We start from the raw sequence: 16785 nt of genomic DNA, 5'->3' as shown, positions 1-16785 counted from the left end.
CCAAAGCGCTCTCACACTATACTGGCAACACACCATCACACATAAAAAACTCAGCCCACTTCAAAGCCAGTATAGAAAACCTCATACTCCAACATAATGACATAATGGTCAGTTTTGATGTCTCCTCCTTATTCACGAATGTCCCCCTCAAAGAAACCTTAGAGCTAATCCAAGCTAAATTTCCTCCCGATATCTCAGCCCTATTTCAGTTTACAATGAACGCTGGCTATTTCGTTTGGCAGGAAATATTCTACAAACAAATAGAGGGGACAGCCATGGGTTCATCACTTTCCTCACCCTTGGCTAACTTCTTTATGGAGACTTTTGAAGAGAAAGCCTTAAACTCAGCCCCACAAAAACCTACCATATGGCTTCGCTACGTTGATGATGTGTTCGCTATTTGGACACATGGCCCAGATTCACTCCTCTCCTTCATAACACACTTAAACAACCAACACCCTAGAATCAAGTTCACCCTAAAAAAAGAGGCAAACAATAACCTCCCCTTCCTAGACACATTAGTCACCCGCCAACCTGATGGAACCTTGGTTTTCTCAGTTTATAGAAAACCCACCCATACAGGTAGTTACATTCACCAACAATCCCATCAGCTGCCCCCTCACAACAATATGGAGTTATTAAGACAGTATTCAACAATAATCTGTTCTAATGATCAAGCCCTAACTACTGAACTAAATCACATCCGTGACACTTTCTCAGCCAATGGCTACCCCCCCAAAAGAATTAAAAAATTACTTAACCCAGTTATCCACCCCCCCCCCTTTCACAGAAAAGATTATTCTAGATCCATCACCATTCCCTACATCCGAGGCACCTCGGAAAAAATCAACAAAATCTTAAAAAAACATGACTTGACCACCTGTTACAGACCACATAGAAAATTGGCATCCATTATCCGCTCCACTAAAGACCAACCACTTCCCCTAGACCTACCTGGTGTATACCAGGTCCCTTGCAGCTGTAAACTGTCCTACTTTGGCCAAACAGGCAGGACAGCAAATATCAGAATTTTAGAACACAAGGATTACATTCGATTTCACAAGTACAGCAACTCTGTGCTTGCAGACCACGCTCTGGATACTCTCCACAGAATAAGATGGAAGAAAGCCACAGTAATACACCGTAGCAAGTTCAAATATGAAAGACTATTCATGGAATCAGCCTCAGCCCTTAGGAACATGCCAAACCTCAACAAATTTGGATGCATGAGACTGCCCCAAATTTGGGAAACATTTATCAGAAGAACTTCAGCCCAAAGGCCAAGAACTACCAATATAGCCCGCCAGGGGCACCATCAGGACTTTAGGAAAATGTTAACTTCCTAGCTTCTGTTCTCATTTGCTGTTATGTAGTACTTGTGTGCACGTGTCTTTGTAATAAGTTCCCAAGAAGATGGCAACGTGACGTTTGCCGAAATATCGGAAAGTATATATTAAAGTTTATTTAATTTATATTTCTAGTGTATGCTGTCAATTCCATAATTATTAGTTATCATATATAACCAGCATATAAGCCTCTCAACAATCCAGACTAGTTTCGACCCTCATCGAGGTCTCTTCAGTGGGAGCCAGGCCCAGAAGTGGAGATATCAGGCAGAAGCAATGGAGAGGTCATCTTTACCTATAGGAGTTGCCAAAAGGTGTGCCACCTTTTTATTAAATTACTCTGGATTTAGAGAAAGATGTTGAAAGTTTATTTTTCCCTTGGTTAGACTATAATAAATTTAGTTTAATCCGTTATCCAAGTTTGAGCAAACAAAGTTTGCGCCGGTGTTGTACTACCTTACCCCAGTCCTGAAGATATTTTCATGCATAAACTTTGTTTGCTCACACTTGGATAAAGGATTAAACTAAATTTATTATAGTCTAACCAAGTGAAAAATAAACTTTCAATATCAGTTTTCACTTAAACAATTTTTGTTAGCCTTTTTTTCCAAGTATGCTGGCATAAATCTTTCTGCAACACTTAGTAAGGAAATTCCTCTAAAATTCTTATAATCAGTTTTTATTAAGGTTTTATAAATTGGTGTTATGAGAGTTCTAAATTGGAAAATTTAACTTTCTGACCATATCTTAATTATGTAGCGTAATTCACCATAAAACTCTTATACTAGCATTTCAGATGAAACATTGTCTATTCAATTCCACGTTGCTGTTTTTTTTCTTCTCAAGTATCAAAATGTACTCCTGATTTAAATTCTTTAATTTAAAGTTCAGATATTTTATAATGAGAGTTCAATCACTCGTTACTTCAATTAACATTTCAAATTATTTACTTACTCGAGAATTCCAGAATATCATCATCTTTAGTTTTAAGCATTATTATTAGTAGCTTCCGAAAAAGTGTTTCAGAAGCTGCCACTCTCATGTTGTTTATCTGCTTTATATTCTTTTCATTATAATAACGCATTTGAATTATTATCACCATCAGTTAATCATCAGATTTACTTCATTGTGTAAATCTGATGATTGACTGATCAAATATATAAATATCACTTTACTAAAAGATATAATCTTAATTCAAATAAAATAAAAATCTTAATACAAATTTATCACATGCATATATAAGTACTGAAAATACTTAAGGAAGTTTCCACATATATAGACTATTAAATATATACTATTAAAGTCTTACACATCTTGAGCCTGTATGACCACAGTCAACACAATTAACTATGTTATCTATTGTAAAACAGAATCCAAAATTATCAGACAAAAGGACATAATCTGGTATCAAGTGTAAAAATGAAAGAAAACAGCTCTTTCCTGAGAGGAATAAGATAGCACTAAGTTTCACTAATACTGACATTAACAAGACATTGGATTTCTACTGGAGAATGGTTTAAGAGATCAATATTTAATTGTAGAAAGCTTTTTTTTCACCTTGGTTACAAAGAAAATTATGCATGCCAAGAAATTATATTGTTTAATCCTTCATCGAAGTGAAAGCAAACAAAGTTTGCACATGAAGCATCATCATGACTAGGCTACTTTTATACGAGGGTGGTCTGAAGAGTTCTCGGCCTCAACCGTAAATGGCAACATTATCAGCAAGTTTTTTTTTTTAAGTTGGTACATCTGTCATGAGCATCCATGTGAAATTCCAAGTCATTCTATCCAGAAGTTTGTTTTATACAGCTGTCTGAAGCAAAAGTGTTGTCTGTATTCCTTGAAATGGATAAAATTGAGTATCATGCGATCATAAAGTTCTTTGTAAAAGAAGGTTTAACTCCAAAAGAAATTTATTCGAAGTTCATAAAAGTTTATGGCACTGTTCTCCTTTGTTTTCTACAATTAAGAAATGGGCTGCCGAGTTTAAACATGGCCGTACCAGCCTTGAAGATGATCCATGGACATCCAAAAAGTGTAAAACACCAGAAATCATTGATCAAGTGCACACTATGGTATTGGATGACTGGTGAGTCAAAGTAAGTGAAATTGCTCAGACTATAGGCATTTCAAAAGAACATGTGGGATATATTTTACATGAAGAATTGCAAATTAAAAAGCTTTGCACAAGATGAGTGCAAAGCAGATCAAAACGCACTTGCATGAAAATCTCTGAACAGTGCTTGAAGCATTTTAACAAGAATAAAACTGATTTTGTGCATTGATCTATTACTATGGATGAGATTTGGATTCACCATTACACACTAGGATACAAACAGCAGCCAAAACAGTGGACAGAAGCCGGTTGTTCAGCGCCAAAGAAGAAAAGTCAGTTCTATCAGCAGGAAAAGCCATATCATCGGTGTTTTGGTATGCTAAAGGTATTTTTTGTTTATTGATTATCTTGAAAAGGGTAAAACAATAACCGGAGAATATTATTCTGATCTTTTAACCAGACTAGACGAAAAAATTCGTGAGAAAAGACCGGTTTGCAGAAGAAAAAAATCATCTTTCATCAGGACAATGCACCTGCCCACAAAGGTGTTTTAACAATGGGAAATTTAAGGGATCTGCATTATGAATTGTTGGAACATCCACCCTATTCTCCAGATTTGGTTACCTCTGACTTCTATCTTTTCCCAAAACTAAACCTCTTCCTTGCTGGTCAGCGTTTTTCTTCGAATCAAGAGGTGATTGCAGCTGTGGAGGGGCATTTTGCAGATCTTACTGAGAACCACTACAAGGATGGGATAATGGTGCTAGAGCATTGCTGGAATAAATGTATTAGTCTTAAGCGAGATTATGTTGAAAAATAAAAATTATTTTGAAATTATAAATTCGTTTTTTCATTTTAATGCCAAGAACTTTTCAGACAACCCTCATATAAAGGCAAATGACTTTATTACTTTGATATATTCCTAGATATGGCTCCCAATGATGAGACCTCAATAAAGATTGAAACCAGTCTGGGTGGTGATCTTTTAATTCATAGTATTATGCATGATCGAAAGGAAATGTACTTTGCATTATGGGATACAAAGGCAGCTGATGTTAAGTCATCAGCCTAAGTAGCTTAGCTGTGAAGATACTTTATGCACAAACTTTGTTTGCTTACACTTATATAAAGGATTAAACAAGAATATGATTTCTGGCAAGTACAACTTATGATCAACCTTTTAGTTGTAGTGAGAGAATTTTAGAAGTTTTGTTTATCTGTGTAGCAAAATAAGAAAGAAAGTGCAAGGTACTATAATCATCCAAACTGGGAATTTAATTGTCAACTGGATGGGTTTTTGATATAAATTTGAAAGAGAGTATATGAGAGAAATCAAGAAAGAAAGAACATCATCATCATACACAATGACTGAGCAGACAGAGAAAAAGCTGGCAATTAAGTTGCAGAAGACCAACCAACTGTTTATGCCAAAACCCAATAAGTGTATTAGATATATCAAGAACAACCAAATAAGTTTCTCTAAACTTTCCATTTGTTCAAAGGTGGGCAACATAAATAAGATACTCTGTGGATTGGCACCTATTATTTGAGAGGTTTCCAAATAGTATTTTTCCATCTCAGAAAGAACTGGAGGGAAATAGTTGTGAGGATAAAGATTTCTTAGTCTTTAGGAACAGAGAGTTAAATATGGATTAATTTCCAACATTTGAATGCATAATGCTTTATGAGAATAAATAAATAAGTAACACAAAATATGTGAACAAACCTTCAGAACAACTTGTTAATTCCCTCAAGACTGTGGATTTTTGGTTTAGGTTTTTGAACAATGCATGCTTGTATGAAATGGTGGAAGAACATTTACTTAGATTGATAATGCAGGAGAGTTACAGAAAAATAAACTGCCAGCAAGGCAGAAAGTGTGAATGCCATTTGGATGTCATACAAATTTTCCACTTTTTGCCTTTCCATATGTAATGTTCAAATAATCTGTTTGCAACTACTGCAAGCATCTTGATAAGTCAGTTGCAATAGGCTTGATTCTTTTTGATAACTTTATGAAATTAATAGAACACCATCATCTGAGACAACTTTCTGCATCTTGTGGAGTTAGTATGAGTTGCAACCCAATCCTAATAAAATGATTATTCAGTATATAATACTAAAAAGAACTGAATACTCTGAAAAAAATTAAATAAATGATAACATAAATAAAGGACACACACCAAGATAGATGGTTAACTATTCATTTTAACAAATTTTCTCTATACCCCACCCCCTTTCCTACATGCAATGAGGTGTACATTAACAAAATTAAGCCACCAGATTTTATATATACACTCGGGTCTCTTTTCATATGTATCTTTTTTATGTGATTTTGAAGTTATGCGGTGTATAACTTCAAAACTTATGTACTGTTGTACATAACAAATAGCATGTTGCAGCACATTCTGGCATAACATGAGTAACGTGTAAGCAGTGAGTGCCGTGAAGTTTAATTTTGCATGTGAGTGAGTGTTTGGCTTTTCATTATCATAAGTGTAAATATTGCTAATTTTTATTTTAAAGATTTAATTTGGCCCAATGGAGGAAAAAAAGCACCAAAGAAGAGCAATTTCTTTGGAAATGAAAACTGCAATTTTAGATCGCCTAGCAAAAGGAGAGGGATCTATGGCAATTGGTAAACATTTTAATTTAGGCGAATCCACTATAAGAGCAATTAAAAAGAACGAAGTCGCAATAAGAAAATCTGTCATTTCTGGCACAAAACTAAGTGCCAAATTATCATCGTACTCAAGAGATACTTTATTAGAATGAGCAATCGTAATTTGGATTGAAGAATTAACTCAAAGAAGAATTCCTATAAGTGGTTATTTAATTAAATAAAAATAATGTGAAGATTACAGGCGAGGTCGCAGCAGCAGATGAAGCAGTAGCCAAAAATTTTCAAGAGAAGTTAGCCAAAATTATTGAAGATGGTGGATATTGTCCCAATCAAATGTTTAATGCTGACGAAACAGGATTGTTTTGGAAGAAAATGCCTAGTCAAACTTACATCGCAAAGTCTGAGAAAAAAGCAAGTGGGTTTAAAGCAAGCAAAGATCGAGTAACATTATTACTTTGTAGCAATGCATCAGGGGAACGAATGTTGAAACCCCTCCTAGTAAATCGATCTCTAAGACCACGTGCTCTAAAAGGCAAAGATCTAAAACAGCTGCCAGTACACTGGATGGCTAACACAAAGGCCTGATTAGCAACTGCTGTATTTACTGAATGGTTTAATAATTGCTTTGTACCAGAAGTGGAAACAAATATGAAGCAAAGAGCTCTCAATTTTAAAGTTTTATTAATTGTTCACAATGCACCAAGTCATCTGCATTTAGAACATCCAAATATGCAGGTAATGTTTTTTCCACCCAATGCAACAAGAATTATTCAGCCATTAGATCAAGGCATAATTGCTACTTTTAAAAAATATTATGTTAAGCACACTTTTCAATTTATATTGGATAAGCTAGAAAATGAATCATTAACAGTAACTGATGTTTGGAAAAAAAATTTCTATTTTGGACTGCTTAAATCATGTTGCATTTTCTATTGCTGAAATAAGACCACAAAATTTAAATACCTGCTGGAAAACAGCTTGGCCTGGATGTGTTGCAAACAGTGCAACCATTCAAACATTTACATTATCACCTGAAATCATTACTTTGGCACTTGAAATTGGTGGAGAACGTTTTGATACATTTAGCCAGAATGATGTACATAAATTGCTTGTGGATAATGCCTTAAGTGATGATGATATTATTGGATATCGATTAACTTTAGATATCGTCAAGGATCAAGAAAACGATAGTGAAGTGGAAGAAAAACCTGTCTTCCTCACTGCAAATATAATTCGAGAAGGTCTTGCATTCGAGAAGCTCTTGAACTGTGCAATAAATTGGAAAATCATTTTCTTGTTAATGACAAAAATTCTGAACGAGCCTTTAAATTCCAAACGTGAGCTGAAGAACTGTATGTCTGGATATTGTGAGCTGTATAAAAAATTACTAAAATCATCATCGCAAAGTTTAATCACTGATTACATTGTCAGAAGAAAAAAATCAGCACAAAACGAGGGTGAAGCTAATTCTGTTTGTGAAGAACCATTGCCTTTACCATACATATCTGATGCACTGACTATCTCTTCTGGTGATGAAAGTGATTTCGCACCAGTTCGCAAACATTGCCGAATATTGTCTAATAGCGACAATAATTCTGATGTAAAAAATGTAAAAAAAAATTGTTACTTTTCAATAAAATTAAATGAATAAAGCTTTAAAACAAACTTAGGCATTCTTATTTTTCTGAATTTTTATAAACTTTTTTATGCGATTTTAGGTTTATTTTAATTCATTGCTTCAGTTTTAGAAAATTATGGAACATATCCCTAATTTTTCAACGTAAGTTAGGTCTTTTTTGTGGGATTTTTTATATTCAGTTTTCTGTGGAACATATCTACCGCATAAAAAGAGACCCGGTTGTATATAGAAGGTGAGGAGAATTATCTTCATAGGTACTTAAGGAGCCTGATAAATAAAACTTACTGCTTTTTTCCTTATTACAGGTGAATTGGGACACTTCAGCAGTCTCTTTCCTTCTCTTTCATATTTCTGTATATGCTGTTTATTATACTGATGACTGCACTGATGTTCACTGTAAAAGTTAAAAAAGAATATTTAACATATAAACATTGAAATATAATTTATATACTTTATCATCTTGTTTTATCTATTTTAAAAGTTTTTTTTTTTTAAAAAAAAGGCAGTCTCTTTAATTAATATACATCTCCATATATATTAATTAAAGAGACTGCCGTTTTTTTTAATAGATAAAACAAGATGATAAAGTACTCCAAAAAATAGAATATACAAAACTTAATTCATATATCTCATGTTGGTCCACCATGTTTATGTCTAGTTTAAGCTAACTGATAGCACAATTTGGTTGGCTAAGTTCCAAATTATCCTATAAGTAATAGTCTAATTTGTCTAATAATGTAGTACTATCATGGTGGGCTGTATACCCCTCGAGGGGTAAATATAAGAAAACTGATTATAATAATTCATATATTAGTTTTACATAAAAGTTACAAATGCACCATACTAAAGCTCATGCCATATAAAGGAATACTAATCATAAAAAACAGGCTAAAATAGCCGTTAATTATATTACTAATCATAGTACTATGGAAGCAAACTATGCTTTGAGAAGTCTTACTTGACTTTAGTTGCTGGAGATGGAACACAATACATGTCTGCTGAAGATATAGTGGAAATGTTCAATGAGTATTTTGTTGTGAAGAGTGGGTTGAATAGCAATAGGAAGGAGGACAGAAGCCTGGCAGTTCAAGAATGTGAAGTATTTAGAATATTAAGTAACCTTCATGTTAAGGAGGCTATGGGACTAGATGGGATATCGCAAAAGAGCTCACAATGCCCTTAACTTGGTTGTTCAATAGAAATCTGGCAACAGGAACAATCTCAGAAGAATGGAGAGAGGGATAAATAGTGCACCACTGCAAAAGAGAGAATCCAAGTCAGTAGTGTCAAAGTATAGTCCAGTATGTATATCAAGTGTAGTGGTGAAAGCATCAGCTGGTTAAAGACAAAATACAAACCTGGATTGATGAGAATGGAACTCTTTTGAGAGAGCAGCATGAGTTTGTCAAGGGAAGGTTATGCTTTAATAACCTGGTTACATTTTATAATAGGGTGAGTAGCATATTGGGCAGAGAAGATGCTTATACTGCGATTTATCTGGATTTTGCTAAAGTATTTGATCAAGTAGCACATGATAAACTACTGTTGAAATTGAGCAAGGTGGTTGACTGATAAGAACCAGCAAGTGTTGTATGGAGGTGCAGAGGTCCAAAAAAAAGGAAGCCGATGATAGCACAGGGTATTGTTTTGGAACCACTGTTGTCTAACATATATTAATGATACAGTTCACGGTGTGAAAGAGGATATTCAATTGTTTGCTAATGATGCTAAATTAGGAAGAGCATTGTCAGGAAGTTCTGTGTTTATGTTCCAAGACAATTTGAATACGTTAGTGCTTTGCACTGAAGAATGGGAATATCATTTCAATGTTGCTAAGTGTAAAGTCATGCAATGTGATCACAGAAGATGGAATGAGGTTTACTATACTGGAAGGATTCTGCTTCAGAAGGAGACAAGGGATCTGGATATCTTGGTGGATATGGAACTGAAGTTCAAGGAACACATCTAAAGGTGTAAGGCTTGCCCAGAAAACTGCTTCTATAATGCAAAGAACACTAACATGTATGATTATATAAGGGACTAATTAGTCCTCTTTGGATTATTGTGCACAGATCGGGTCGCCTGGATATATTGGTGATAAGGAAACATTGGAGAAGGTATAGTGACAAATAACTAAGAGTATCTCAAGACTGCAAAATATTGAGTATGAAGACATATTGAGGGAATGTGGTCTTCAGAGCTTGGTAAATAGGAGGAATGATATGATTGAAGCATATAAGTTGGTGAGAGGGGCCTATCAAACAGATACAGGGGAATTATTGCATAGGATGATGCAAGAACGAAAAGTCATCTCTGGAAACTGTACAGAGGTCATATGAGTAAGGAAGAAAAGCATATTTTTTGGTTGACGAGTTGTTGGTGAGTGGAATGCATTGCCAGAGTCGATAAGAACTCCAATACTGAATGTCTTCAAGGCAAGGTATAATAGTTATTGTGGTCTGAGTATTCAACCTCCTGCAATGAGTCAATGAACTCCATGGAGGCTTTTAAGTAATAATAAAAAAGAAAGGGTCAGAGGGATATATATATTCTATGAAAATATCTCGAAAGCAACCAAAGATGTTATTTATGAACCTGATTCCCAAGTGCATAAGAATCCAGCACTTTCCCTCCATTAACAAGTTAATTACAAGATAAATAACTGCAAATTTCTGGAAGAGTGTTAACTATAATGCCAGCCTACTTGGTCAGATGGTTAAAATACCCACTCTTCAATCAACAGTTTTTGGTTCAAATCCCACTGTGAGCACAGATATTTTGTGAATATATTTAAGTGGTAGATAAATGTTATCACTCTAGTGTAAGATAATCATTTTGCATATGGAGATATTGGAGGTATTTTTGTTAAATCTTATTCATAGTTTTGCTAATGATAGCATGAAAACTATCGATGGTTGATCTCTAGAATATGGTTTCTGGATTATTTAATTCTTAGCTCATCCATGTTTAAAACGAATGTTCCATCAGGCTCACATTCTTTTGTAGGTAAAATTACCACAAAAAAGTGTACAAGTTTCTTTAAAATTAAAGAATTAACCTTAAAGAAACTAGCAAATCTCAATTAATTGATCCACAGTCTTAACTGGATATGGCACTGTCTAACATGCATCTATGAACTGGCAGTGAAATCTATTCAACAATTAGGGTATGCCACTGGAACTACAGCTATCAGAAAATCGAATTATGTTAATAAATTCTAAATGATGGTACAACATGACAAAATTTCATGCCGGCTGGGGCGTCACCCGGTTAAACAAGGCCCCCGTTGTTTTCGCCAGGGAACCAGGGCGAACAGCGAAAAGTCAACTACTGGAACAAATCTGAAAGCACACCCCAACTCAACATCACCAGAGTTAAAGATCAGTACTATCAACATAAGAAGCCTGAATGGCAAAGAAATGGAGCTAGTTGAGGAATTAGATAAGTACCAGATCGACATAATAGGGATGACTGAAACAAAAAAAAAGACAAAAACTGGTGAGTTCTTTCTCAACAACAAATACAAAATGTTATATTCAGGAAATGACAATCAAGGAAAAGAAGGAGTAGCCATAGTATTCAACACAAAATACGAGGCTAATCTTCTTGAATGGCAGGCAGTCTCGAGTAGAGTGATGTGGGCAAATATCAGAATGGGGAATTGGACAATGAGACTTATTTGTGCCTATGGTCCCACAGAAGGTTCTACTAAGGTAGAAGTCGAGGAATTTTTTGATGCTTTAGAAAAAGCAACCGACACAATGAAAAAGGAACAGTTGGTGCTTGTTGGGGATCTACATAGCAGAGTAGGAAATGATCGTCAGACATACAAAAATATTTTGGGAAAATTTGGAGAAAAGAGCAAAGCCAATAATAATGGCAAATGCCTTGGATTTCTGCTTAGGTCATGGACTGGTTATTACTAACACCATGTTCCAACATAAAAATGTGCACAAATTCACATGGAGAGAAGAGGCAAGGCATAAGAAAAGTCTCATTGACTATGTTATTGTTGATAGTGATGTTTTCTCCCTGGTGCAGGACACCAGAGTGTACAGAGGATTTGAAATTGGAAGCGATCACTATTTAGTCTTGAGCAGGATAAAATTGAATTTCATATTGAAAAGAATAACATGTAAGAAAGTTTTAAAGGGAATAAAAGTTGAGCAACTCTCAGATGCAAACTGTAGACTAAAATTCACAAAGATTATTGAAGAAAAATTGAAAGAGTTTGAGAACAGGAACCAAACCTTGGAGATTCAGTGGCAAGCCTTGAAGAAAACCCTGATGGATTCAGCCAGAGAGGCATGTGGTGAGGTTGTCTGCAAGGATAGAAAAATCAGAACTCCATGGTGGACACAGGAAATTAAAGAGGCAGTGAAGGAAAAGAAGAAAGCATATCAAAAGTTCCTCACAAATAAGTCAGCTTGTGCTCTTAGAGAATACAGAGACAAATGTAAGAAAGCTAAACACTGTGTAAAACTAGCTAAACAAAAGTCATGGGAGGACTTTGGCAAGAACATAGAAAATAAATATCAAGAAGGTGGCAAAATATTCTGGAGGTTGTTGAAGAAGCTTAGAAATGGAGGAAAGAATGTTGTAAAAGGAGTTAGAGATGATAAAGGTGACATGAAAACAGGAGAAAAAGATATCCTTTCTGTATGGAGTAATTACTTAGAAAAATTGCTAAATGAAACAAGCAGTGATAGCACAGTGGTAAAAAACACACAACAGGCATACAGTCAGGAATACATATCCATACTTGAAGTAGAAAAAGCCAACAAAGGCTTGAAAATGTGGAAAGGCATGAGGAATAGATGATATTCGACCAGAAATGCTGAAATATGGTGGTATAAAAGTCATACAGTGGCTGCACTGCATAGTTCAGAAAGCCTGGACAGAGGGACGAATTACCGATGATTGGAGTAGAGCTCTAATAGTACCCATATATAAAAAGGGAAATAAAACTGAATGTGAGAATTATAGAGGTATTTCCCTACTGAGTGTTCCTTGCAAGATCTATGCAAGCATTCTTGAGAAACGGTTGAGAAGAATTATGGAAGAAAAGCTTGGTGAAGAACAAGCTGGATTCAGGCCAAATAGAGGCTGTCAGGATCAGATCTTCACTTTACGACAAATAGTTGAGAAAGCATGGGAATATAACAAAAATCTGTATTTAAGTTTTGTCAATCTGGAAAAGGCATATGACGAGGTGCCAAGAGAGAAGCTATTCAATACGCTACAGTTATATGGTGTCAATGGGGCATTATATCAAGCAATACTTAGTCTTTATTTTAGTTGTAAATCGGCAGTTAGAATTGAAGGAAGTACAGGAAGATGGTTTAATGCTAAATCTGGTGTGAGACAAGATGTACGTTATCCCCTCTGTTATTCATTACACTGGCCAACACAATTTTTGCTGACTTTTATATGAGACTTGTTTTTTCTAATTTGGGTGCGCTGATTTCAAATATCAAACCCATTTTTCTCTATCACGTCAGGTTTTTTCCTCTATGGCATTTTCTTTTTGCTAATTTGTAAGTTTTTGATAGTTTTAAGGAGGCAGTACTATTTAGAGGATCAAAAAAATCGATTTTTTAATATTATTTTCTGAAAGTAAATCTTTTAAAAATCTGTTCCTAACTTTTTATCAAGAAATTCGAAAAATCCAAGAAGATATAGCCTATTATTCAAAGCAGTGCGCAGATCAGAATCAGAACGCTCACCGCTCTCGCTTGTTATTAAACGTCCTTTATAAATTGGCACAGCTATTTCATTGGAATGAGCAACTGGCCGAATTGCTGAGTCGAGATTTGGATACACAATTTTTTTCTTATTCTTCTTATTATAACCAGAAGTCTGAACTAAACAAATATAGCAATCATCTACGTGATTTTTCGGTTCACGGCAAATCATTGGAATGCCAAAAGCTAATTTTTGGCATTTTCCCTTGCTCCACTGTCGTAAATTTTCTACACATGACTTACACACTTTATTTGGAGCCCATGACTTGTCCTGATCTGCAATTTTTACGTCAAAGTATGCAAAGTACACTTTCTTAACGAAATCAGTGATATCTGTCCTTTGACTGGGAACAGTAAAGCTGCCACAAATGTAGCAGAAGGAATCTACACTATTGAAACAATTTTCGAGTAGTAGACATGATGTATTTTCTTCACTGCCGACTAACATGCAATTAACAAGACAAAAAAATCCAGACTTTATTTGAAACGTTATAAGCGCTTATCATACTTTCACGATTGACTAATTTCGATCGTTCTTTGTTTGCTATGAATGCATACAGCATTCATTTGTTTTAGGCAGTTGTCATCGCCTACTTTTCATCACCTAAATGTATTAGGTCGGTTATCGGTCTCTCTCACATTCAAAGCGCCAGTAAGTGCCGTTGCATGTTCTTATGCATTTATTAATTTACTAACAAGCGAGAGCGGTGAGCGCTCCGATTCTGATCTGCGCACCGCTTTGAATAATAGGCTATATCTTCAGGAATTTTTCGAATTTCTTGATAAAAAGTTAGGAACAGATTTTTAAAAGTACATACTTTCAGAAAATAATATTAAAAAATTGATTTTTTTGATCCTCTAAATAGTACTGCCTCCTTAAAACTATCAAAAACTGACAAATTAGCAAAAAGAAAATGCCATAGAGGAAAAACCTGACGTGATAGAGAAAAATGGGTTTGATATTTGAAATCAGCGCACCCAAATTAGTAAAAAACAAGTGTCAGATCATAATCAGCAGAAAAAAAATTTTTTTTTTGTTGGCCAGTGTTATCTATATGGATCACATTATGAAGGAAAGTGGTATTAAACATGATATCAGAATTGGAGATGTTAATGTCAGCTCTTTGCTTTATGCGGACGATGTTATACTTCTAAATAAATCCACTACAAGTTTGCAAGAGTCCCTGACTAAATTGAATAACTGTTGTAATAGATATGGTATGAAGGTGAGCATTAAAAACACAAAGACAATGAAAATAGGTAGAATTGTTGAAAATGTCAACTGTGTTGTGAACGGGGAACAAGTAAAACATTTCAGCTACTTAGGCATGATTTTTAGTGAAGATGGTAAATTAAATATGGAAATAGACAACAGAATCAAGAAAGCTGGTATGGTAGGAAGTCAACTGAATAAATTCATATGGAATAAGAGAGAAATTAGTCGGAACACTAAATTAGCTGTATACAAGATAGTGTTCAAACCACTCTTAACTTATGGATCTGAGAGCTGGATCAGAAGTAAAACACTTGACCAAAGACTAGAGACCGCGGATATGAGAGTCCTGAGAAAGATTAGAGGCATGAACGGATGGCATCAATGGCAATATCATATTAAAAACGAGGATATTAGGAAAGAACTTGATATTGTCAACATCCAGGAATGTGTTAGCAGAGCTAATCTCAGGTGGTATGGTCACTTAAACAGAATGGGCGAAGAAAGAATCTGGAAATGTGGCAATTTTATCATCATCAAATTCCTGCCATGTACCCTTAAGGGGTGTACAGAATATGATAGTACTACATGAAAAAAATAACATCATTACTAACTTCCTTGTAATGATGTAATTATTGTAATTAATCTCGTCAAGACTCCAACATTATCAGATCTTATATTTCTGTCGTCTAAGGCACTTTGTACCGTATCAAACAACCTATATATCATAGTCTTCCTCTGGGTCTTTTTTTTTTCTGCCAACCTGGCAGAGAACACTTGTTTTGCTAATCTTTCCTCTCCCATTCTGTTTAAATGACCATACCACATGAGATTAGCTCTACTCATGCATTCCCAGATGCTGACAATGTCAAGTTCTTTTCTAATATCCTCGTTTTTAATATGATATTACCATTGATGCCATCTGTTCACTACCCTAATGAACAGATGGCTCAGGACCCTCATATCTGAGGTCTCTAGTCTTTGTTCAAGTGTTTTACTTTTGACCCAGCTCTCGGATCCATATGTTAAAACTGGTTTGAACACTGTCTTGTATACAGTTAATTTAGTGTTTCAACTAATTTCTCTCTTATTCCATATGAATTTATTCAATTGACTTCCTACCATACCAGCTTTGTTGATTCGGTTGTCTATTTCTATATTTAATTTACCATCTTCACTAAAAATTGTGCCTTAGTAGTTGACATGTTTTACATGTTCCACAGGTTCTCTGTTCACAACGCAGTTGACATTTTCAACAATTCTGTCCATTTTCATTGTCTTTGTCTTTTTATTGCTGACCTTCATACCATATCGATTACAATTTATTCAATTTATTCAAGAATTCTTGTAGACTTCTAGTAGATTCATTGATAAGTAACATTGTCCGCATAAAGCAAAGAGCTGATATTGACATCTCCAATTTTGATATCATGTCTAATACCCCTTTCCTTTATAATGTGATAAATATAGATAATGAATAACAGAGGGGATAATGTACATCCTTGTCTCACACCAGATTTAACATTAAACCATCTTCCTGTACTTGCTTCAATTCTAACTGCTGACTTACAATTCAAATAAAGACTAAGTGTTGCTTGAATATAATGTCCCATTAACACCATATAACTATAGCGTATTGAATAGCTTCTCTCTTGCCACCTTGTCATATGCCTTTTCCAGATTGACAAAACTTAAATAGAGATCTTTGTTATATTCCCATGATTTCTCAACTATTTGTTGTAAAGTGAAAATCTGATCCTCACAGCTTCTATTTGGCCTGAATCCAGCTTGTTCTTCACCAAGCTTTTCTTCCACAATTCTTCCCCACCGTTTCTCAAGTATACTTGCATATATCTTACCAGAAACCCTTAGTAGGGAAATACCTCTGTAATTTTCATTCAGTTTTATTTTTCTTTTTTTATATATGGGTACTATGAGAGCTCTACTCCAATCATTGGTAATTCGTCCCTCTGTCCAGGCCTTCAGAACTATGCAGTGCAGCCACTGCTAGACTTTTATACCACCATACTTCAGCATTTCTGGTCAAATATCATCCACTCCTGCTGCCTTTCCACATTTGAACTCTTTGATGGTTTTTTCTACTTCAAGTATGGATATGATTTACTGACTGTATGCCTGGTCAGTGTTTTTTTACCACTGT

At 35.0% G+C, this 16785-nt stretch overlaps 1 protein-coding gene across 3 annotated transcripts in view; it reads right to left on the bottom strand.

Moving 5' to 3' along the window:
* The window catches only part of LOC150105819 (homeodomain-interacting protein kinase 2-like), a 325632-nt gene that overhangs the window by 29645 nt on the left and 279202 nt on the right, over positions 1-16785 (bottom strand). For all 3 annotated transcript variants that reach the window (XM_090394360.1, XM_090394362.1, XM_090394361.1), the window contains exon 22: positions 7953-8061. In XM_090394360.1, the coding sequence (XP_090250486.1) occupies positions 7953-8061 (109 nt within the window). The remainder of the gene's footprint in view (positions 1-7952; positions 8062-16785) is intronic.

Source organism: Typopeltis vanoorti, chromosome 6 (genome assembly GCF_054136105.1).
Source record: "Typopeltis vanoorti isolate ZY-2024b chromosome 6, IOZ_Tvanoo_1.0, whole genome shotgun sequence".
NCBI lineage: Eukaryota > Metazoa > Arthropoda > Arachnida > Uropygi > Thelyphonidae > Typopeltis > Typopeltis vanoorti.
The sequence above is the reverse complement of the archived record's forward strand: the minus strand, read 5'-3'. Positions and strand labels throughout refer to the sequence as shown.